At 48.5% G+C, this 8,779-nt stretch overlaps 1 protein-coding gene across 1 annotated transcript; it reads left to right on the forward strand.

Moving 5' to 3' along the window:
- Positions 1-4,215: 4,215 nt before the first annotated feature.
- On the forward strand, positions 4,216-6,209 carry rpp25b (ribonuclease P and MRP subunit p25, b). The gene has a single exon (XM_042061861.1). It carries the CDS (start codon positions 5,066-5,068, stop codon positions 6,092-6,094), a length of 1,029 nt encoding a protein of 342 aa, XP_041917795.1. The 5' UTR covers positions 4,216-5,065; the 3' UTR covers positions 6,095-6,209.
- Positions 6,210-8,779: the final 2,570 nt, after the last annotated feature.

Genomic DNA, 8,779 nt, shown 5'->3' on the forward strand with positions numbered 1-8,779 from the left:
ACACACACACACACACACACAGTGTGTGAGTGACCTAACGATCTTGCTCCTGGGTAAGCTGTGTAGTTATAGCTGCTTATTTGAGCTATGTGTGGTGTTGTGTGTCTCCTGCGTCGTGTTTGGGATAGTGACAGTTGGTTGTTGTCTCGCTCTCACCTAAAACCTAACGCACTGGCAAGTGTCATGTATCTGTCTTGGCTGAAATGGAAATAGGTGGTCTGTGACAGTGAATCGCGCGTGTTGTGTGTGTGTGTGTGTGTGTGTGTGTGTGTGTGTGTGTGTGTGTGTGTGTGTGTGTGTGTGTGTGTGTGTGTGCAACTTCCTGCAACTATGTGGTTACGCTCCATACATTTTCAACTTGGCCTCCACACAACTCCACACCACACACACACACACACACACACACACACACACACACACACACACACACACACACAATACTGAGTGATTAAGCAGTCTATGTAAAAAGAGAACAACAGCAAACAGCCAGGTACTGAATACTGAATCTCACTCAGAGCATTTACTCTTATGAACTTTCTCATAATTATCTTATCCCTACACATTTCAATATCTCAATATGTGGGTGAATTAACAAATGAATGAATGAATGAATGAATAAATGAATGAATGAATGAATGAATGGATGGATGAGTGGTAGATGTGATGAGTGTTTGGTGAAGGAACATGAGGACACTGTTGTCCAACGACCTGTATTCACTTTTGAAAAGCATCAGAAAGTGTCTTATGACAAAGCTGATCAGAGGTCTGTTCTCAAGCCTGTACACCCAGTTACATTCATTTCACCTCCTCAATTCTAGACTGCTTTACAGTCATGCTAGCTCCAGAGAGAGAGGGAAAGAGAGAGAGAGAGAGAGAGAGGAAGGGAGGGTGTTTTACAAAAGTACACAAAGTGTACGCTTCAAAAATGAGATTCTGAAAAGACTTTGAAAGGATTCAAACAGCCCTTTCTTCTCAATGTTCTATCTGCCGAGGAGCTGTTAGCAAGCACACTCACCTCGGCCCTGTGCCGCTTTATTGTGAGGTTAAATATGTACTCGGAGAAGATTAGATTGCTGAGCACACTTACGCACGGCCAGCGCTTCAGTGTTTTAATCAGCCTCCTTTTCAGTCCCACGTTAATATGGACTCAATTTTCCTGTAGCATCTCCTCCAGTCTCTCTAAACACACACATCTCTCTCTCTCCCTCTCTCTCTGTCTCTCTCTCCGTCTCTCTCTTTCTGTCTCTCTCTCTCTTTCTGTTTCTTTCTCCCATCCCTCTTCCCTCTTTTTTTCTGGTTTATTATGCAGTAACATCACTGGGTTCCCCCAGGCAGCTGTGCATCTCCTTATGACTGATGAGGGTAATTTCTCCCAAACAGCCAAATGATCACTTCTGTTTGCGCGCCCCCTCCCTCACCCACACCCTACCACTCCGCAGGCGCAGGCAGGGGAGTAAACAAAGACATTTGTTGATCTGTCTCCTGCAGTGGTTGGGGAGGGGAGGGGAGGGGGGGGGGGGTTGTAGGGAGGATACGATAGAATCGTGCACTGACCCAGACCCAACACAGTGAACAACATGCCACAGACATAGACACAATGTCAAAGCACTGAAGGTGAAGACAAAGCATGCATTAAATATGATTTTAAGAAAGAAAGAAAGAAAGAAAGAAAGAAAGAAAGAAAAAAATGTATTTGTTTTATGATGTAACCTTTACAGATAATTTCTCATCTTTTGCTACTGGGAATGTCCAACCATTCCAGGTTACACAAATACAAGTCAGCTGAATGTAGGCTAGTTTACCTCCCAGTGTTAAACTCAGTGATTACAAATACTTCACAACTTGTATAGTAAAGTGACATTTAATGTAGACTTCATAAGATATTGTCTTCCACATTCATGAAAGGTTTGGTATGAATGTTGAGTCATGAACAGTCATGAATGCTTTGTGTGCAGTTTATGACAGCTGCTATGAATGTGTTATGAACTCACCCGTCAAGTAAAGTGTTACCGAAATTGAATATCAATGAAAAAAGGAAAATAAAAAAAAACATTGACTTCTATAACCCGTTCTTTAGAAATTCAATGAAAAACCATTTAAAAGGACTGCCACAACATTGAACCATGACCAACAATATGTTTTGCTTTGCTTTTGAGCTTGTTTTCTTTGTAAAAAGTTGGTTGTTGTGCACACAAAAGCAAATCTTAAAACAAACACAGCATGGAAGCAAAATAGAAGAATACGTTGTGTGTGTGTGTGTGTGTGTTTGCAAGTGAAAAGGTTTGAGTTTGTATTTCACATTTCTCTTCCTCTTTTCTTTTCCCTCCTCTCCTTTCCATCACTCTCTCCACCCCCCGCCCCCCCCCCACACACACACACACACACACTTCTTCTCCTTTCAGCCTCAGTGCGCTGCCGTCCCCCATTTAACTACCTGCCAATCACCCCCAAAACAAACCCACCTGTCGTCCAGGAGCAGCATTGGGGAAGAGGGGAGTGATGAGGGGTGTGTGTGTGTGTGTGTGTGTGTGTGTGTGTGTGTGTGTGTGTGTGTGTGTGTGTGTGTGTGTGTGTGTGTGTTTGTGTGTGCATGAGGGAGTGTGTCTGTGTTTGTGTGTATGTGAGAAAAAGAGAGGGAGAGTGTATGCATCTGCATCAAAGAGTGTGTTAATAAGGGAGAGAAAGAGCGAGAACAAATCTGTGTGTTTGTGTGTGTGTGTGTGTGTGTGTGTGTGTGTGTGTGTGTGTGTGTGTGTGTCTGTGTCTGTGTGTTTATGTGTGTACATCTGCATGAAAGAGTGTGTTCATAAAGGAGAGAAAAAGACAGTGTGTGCATGTGTGTGTGTGTGTGTTTGTGTCTGTGTGTGTGTATATGGCAGCAGGGACTCCTCATCTGTCAGGGTGTATAAAGCTGATAAGTGGAGGCTCTATCCCCAGGTGGCTGTGGGGTGATTAACCTGCACGGCGCACCTGGGCCAGAAGGGGTCACCCACCTTCAGGAGGCATCCATCAGTCTCCTGACAAAGCCTACTCCGTCATGAGAGCCCACATCAGTCCTGTTGTTTCCAATCATGTTACACCACTTTGGCATTGGGTGTGGTTGTGGAGACTAACCCACACCCCCCCTCTACTCTCATCCCAGGCTCTCGATGGTTTCAGAAGACTTCCCTCCACGAGGGTGACAATTCTGGTGACAATTCTAACCGGCAGAAAACAGGGGCCGGTGTGACTGGCGGCACAATCAAGACATGGCATTGCCATTACGATGGCATTATGCAAATTGTAATGTTCAAAAACATGTAATAGGGTAAAGAGGGAGTGCGGAGCAATTTAATGCCCCTGACTTTGAGCAGCTCTTTGAAGGATGTTTTCAATTACGAGCGCCGGCTGCTAATTTAATTCATTGTTTCACAGCTGAAAATGCATTTTTAAGGCTTCACTGACTCCCACCACCGCCGCCTGCTGCTGCTGCTGCTGCCAACGACGCACGTGCACGCGCGTGTGTGTGTGTGTGTGTGTGTGTGTGTGTGTGTGTGTGTGTGTGTGTGTGTGTGTGTGTGTGTGTATGAGCAAGGAACACGGGGGGAGCTTAATCAGTCATGTTCGCTGAACGTCCGGTCGCCGGAACGTCCTCTAAAAAGATTGACAAAGTTGCTGAGCGGCCAGCGCCCTGGCTCTTAAAGGGACGACGCAGCCATCCGTTACCATGGAGATGAACGCCGCCTGGCGAGGGACAAAAAGAGGAGAGGAGAGTGTGGTTTTTTTCCTGACCACACGACTGGCAAGAGGCGGTGCCTTTAAGGGGGCTGCGATCACTCTACCCCCCCCCCCCTCTCCTCCTCCTCCACACACACACACACACACACACACACACACACACGCACACACACACACACAGAGCCAGCCTCTCTCTCTTTCTGTCTCCTCCTCTCTCTCTCTCTCTCTCTCTCCCCCTTCTCTCTTCCACATTGTGACACTCCCCCGGTGAGCGTGGCAGAGCGAGAGCTGGTCCCCTTACGCCCGTGGTTGTGAGGAAACAGAGCAGACTTCTCAAACCCGCTGAGGAACGCCGGCACCACAGAGACCATAGAGAGCGACGACCAGGATGCGCTGGGATGCCGACGCCTGGAGTCAACTCTGAGCCAAGGTACAGACAGAGAGAGAGACAGAGAGAGAGAGAGAGACAGAGAGAGAGAGAGAGAGAGAGAGAAGAAGAGTGTGAGAGAGAGGGTGTGAAAGAGCACCAGAAGATTGTGTGTGTTTGAGAGAGAGAGAGAGAGGGGGGGGGTGACAAACACGTAAAGGCTGCTGCTGTTGGTGGGAGGAGAGATGAAGAGCAGGAGGAGGAGGAGAAGCTGAGGCAGCCGATCGTCCCAGACCAAGTCACAGCTGGACAGCACGCTAACTTCCTCCAACGCCACACAGACACGGTCTGCAGGAGAGGAGCTGCACAGAAAAACTTTTCCAGGAATGATGGGGAGAAGGACTCAAGCCTGAGAGAACAGAATTTGAACATTTCTTTAAAAGATTCTTAATCATTTCATAAAGTTGTTTTCCAGAGAGGGAGTTTGCAACATTGCATTTTTCTTTTGAGGTGCAGCCTTCACTTAGCTGAGCCGTCTTTACTGTTTGACTGCTCTCTCTCTCTCCCTCTCTCTCTCTGTCTCCCTCTCTCTCTCTCTCTCTCTCTCTCTCTCTTTAACACACTCTCTTGCTCGCTCGCTTTGGAAGTCTTAATTCACCATTTGCGTTTATCTTATTTCCTCAGCGCTCTCTGAAAAGCAGCATTAAAAGGCTTCATTCAAAGCCCTCTGTGCCCGCTTGATAATGCTCCCCAAGCTTCTGCCTTGAGACTCAACAGTTCCTGTGCTGACACAGAAACCACTCTCACTCTCTCTCTCTCACTCACTCTTTCACTCTCTCTGGGGACTTAAAGAAAGACTTGCAATTCTCATTCCATTTGCTCTGCCCTGGAGATTGACTGAGCGTTCTGAATCTGGACGTCAAGAACGGGAAGGACAGTGGTGAGGTGAGGTGAGCGGGTTGGATCCTTGGGGATGGGAGAATGATTGCCGGATTCAGCGCCATAAACGGACACATTAGCGGCCAGTGCCGGGTCGTGGGCTCGGGCGGGCTGCTGGCCGCACCGCAGGTCGCCACTCAGGCCAGTCGGGAGATTGGCGTGACCCCTGACCTGTGTCTGCATTTTCAGGGTCAGCACTTCAATGGGCATCCTCAGTCTACATGTACGGTGGTGGGTGGAATCGCCGCCTGCATTAAACCCGCACTACCACCACCACCACCACCCCCTGCGCTGCCACCACAAGCACTGTCAGCACCGGCTCTGCCCCTGTCGCAGTCTACGCCTGTGCCCCCTGCTGCGCCCCCCAAACCGGGGCAGGGGGGCTTCAAGAAGGTGTGCCGCATGGAGGAGGCGTCTCCGTGCCCATTCCCGGGGCTGGCCGCCGGCGTGCTCCACATGCGGGTAAAGGAGGGCAGCAAGATTCGGAACCTCATGGGCTTCGCCATGGCCCGCATGCAGGGGCCGACCGGGACCGAAACCGCGCCAGGGCTCTGTGGCGGAACCGGGAGCTCAGCGTCCGCCGGATCAGCCGTGTCCGCTGCCGGCTCCGCGGGCCTGAGACAGGTGGTGTTCTCCGGGTCTGGCCGTGCCGTCACCAAGACCATCACGTGCGCGGAGATCATGAAACGCAAGCTGGGCGGACTCCACCAGCTCACCAAACTCTGCTACAAGGGCGTGCGCGAAGTCTGGGAAAGCCAGGAGCCCGCTGCTGCTGCTGCTGGTGGCAGTGGTGCTGGCAACGGCACCTCCTCCGAGATGACCGTGCATCGGACCGTGCCGTCCATCAGCATCCTGCTCTCCAAGGACCCACTGGACCCCTGCGAGCCGGGCTACCAGCCCCCCGAGACGCTCAGCGCGCTGTGGGGAGAGCGGGAGGAGCAGGGGGGGGCCCCCTCCCAGGCGGTGACTAAGAGAGCCATGCTGCTGGAGCCCCTGGTGCAGGCTGGCCAGCCTGTCGCTAAGAGGCTGTGTGTGAGGGCAGCGGTCCCGCTATGCTGCCCTGCAGACTGATGGAACAGGATAAGAGGAAGATGAGGGGCGGAGAAGAGCTAAATGGCGATCTCCCCCTACACACACACACACACACACACACATTCACATACACACATACACACTGTACAGACATACACACACACACTCACACACACACACACACACACACATTCACATACACACATACACACTGTACAGACATACACACACACACTCACACACACACACACACACACACACACACACACACACACACACATTCACACCATACATACACACATATATACATGCAAAAACACAACACACATACACGTGCATACATACACACACACACACAAACACACACGTTGCTGTTGCTGAGACAATCACAGAGCCAGAATACTGTTTTCTGATGATAACACAGCACCTGAGGCTATGCCTAGAGAGATGAGAACGGCTGGGGACAAAGAGCCTGCCTGAGAGCCTGAACGGTGTGTGTGTGTCTGTGTGTGTGTGTGTGTGTGTGTGTGTGTGTGTGTGTGTGTGTGTGTATGTGTAAGAGAGAAAAACGATGTGTGAGACATGTCAGAGAGGAGGGTCACCTGGAAATGGCTTTTTGCTTTTAGAGGGACCTTAATGATGTGCTGTGTCAGTGAAATGGGGATCTTGTCGCAAAACACTGTTTAATGGATTTTCAAACCTGCAGCACTGCACAAGACCTGTAATTTTCTGACATTCTTAGTGTTTCATGTGCACGAATGGTCACAAATCAATCCCCTGTACTTTTACCTGACTCGCTGAAAAAGACATGCATGGGGTCGAATTCATTTGCCATGAAGATGATTACTTAATCCCATTTCCTTGATTTAATTCTTCATTCCTGCAGGCATTTCATTTTACCGACCATACATTAGATTCTGTAAACACCGGGATTTTTTTGTGTGTCAAATTGCCTTGCTCAAACCTCAATAAACAAGCTGAATTCAAAAACACAATATAATACAATACAACAGAACCACTGTATCTGAAACCCTGACTCCCTTTTCTCTATGATGACTAAAGTTCAACTGTGGTTGTTTCACACCAGCATGGTCTGACACTCGCAGCCAGTAGCAGTGAAGCAGGAAATCGCTGGGTGCTAATCTCTGATGGGGGGGGGGTTGTTGTGGGGGGGGGTTGAAGAGATTTGTGCGAGAGACAGCTGATTTAATGGCATCCAGTGTGATAAGACTGAGCACAGAGTTCTCCCAGGCCTGCATGGCTGACAGTGGCTCCTCAGGCTGACTACAGATCTTCATTAAGATTGCCGGAGAACACAGTGCTGTGCATTTTAACCTGTGAGAGACAGGGCGAGAGGAGACAGAGATAGTGTGTGTGTGTGTGTGTGTGTGTGTGTGTGTGTGTGTGTGTGAGAGAGAGAGAGAGAGGGGGAAAGACAGATCAGAGAAATAGCAATATGTGTATGTGTGTATGTGTGTATATGTGTGTGCGTGGGTGTCTGTGTGTCTGAGTAAGAGAGAGAAAGATAGATCAGAATCAGAGTGATTGTGTGTGTGTGTGTGTGTGTATGTGTGTGTCTCTGTGTGTCTGTGTCTGTTTGTGTGTCTGTGTGTGTAAATGAGACAAAAAAGAGAGAAAGAGTTGGTATGTTTGTGTTGAGATGGACAAGGCAAAATATATGTGGTAAGAGAGAAAGACAAATAGCGAGAGACAGGGGAAAGAATGAGCTTTGACAGAGGCCTTAAGTAAAAACAGTCTCACCTGTCTAATTGACCTGTCCCAGGCGGCTTTAAATCCCACTCTGAGGGGATTCACAGTCCCTGGGCCCCCATCAGTGCCTGAAAGCACTCAAGCGTTGCGCTCTGAAACTGAGGTGTGTTAAGCTCTCTCTGCGCAAGTCTTTGTGCATTAGGTTCTGGGTCTTAGGCTATGTGCATAGGGGTCTGTGTGTTAATCTGTGTGCATAAGAGTGTTTGTGTATTACGGTGTGCAAATGAGGTCTGGGTTTTAGGCTGGGTGTTCATAGTCCATAGTACAGTATAACACACGCAGATCTTTATGTGCACAGACTAACACAGACTAGGGCTGGGCGATATATCGATATTACGACTACAACCGATATATTTTTGAAAACGATATGTAGTTGAGACAATATCGTAATACCGGTATGTCAAATAATGGGCCATTTTATCAAAGCCACTTGCTCTTCTGTGTTCAGACCATTCAGACAGCCGCAGCTCTGCTCAACTGCGCCCCTTGCGTGTGCACGTTCTCCCTAGCAGCACTACGAACTTTCAAACATGACGGACACTGAGTCAAGATTTAGTTTACCGTGATCAGAGGTTGGTGCTGATGCCTATTTCCGTCGGCACATCAATGGCTAGACCGAGAATTCTCATTGTGAAATGTGAAAATTCCACTCAAGCTCCAAGCGGTTTTGTACACGCAGATTTAAAGGAGCGATCTGTAGGATTGTTACCGAACGTTCTGTAGGCCAAAATCAAAACACTGGTGAACGTTCTCAAGACTACTAGACGTGATAATTTTTGGAATGGTTGCAATTTCTTTTCCATTATTTCCTACATACTGGTCCTTTAAGTTACAACACTGTTTATAGCTCTTCGACTCACGGTAAAATGTAATTTTTGGTACATAGCCTAGCTAATTTAAATACACTTATGGGTGCTTGCGTTTAGCGATATAGCAGATCTAAAGTCCTAAGGG

Source organism: Alosa sapidissima, chromosome 14 (genome assembly GCF_018492685.1).
Source record: "Alosa sapidissima isolate fAloSap1 chromosome 14, fAloSap1.pri, whole genome shotgun sequence".
NCBI classification, from domain to species: Eukaryota; Metazoa; Chordata; class Actinopteri; order Clupeiformes; family Clupeidae; genus Alosa; species Alosa sapidissima.

Coding starts and splice junctions, on each gene's coding strand:
- rpp25b (XM_042061861.1), top strand. CDS start 5,066: ATGATTGCCGGATTCAGCGCCATAAACGGACACATTAGCGGCCAGTGC.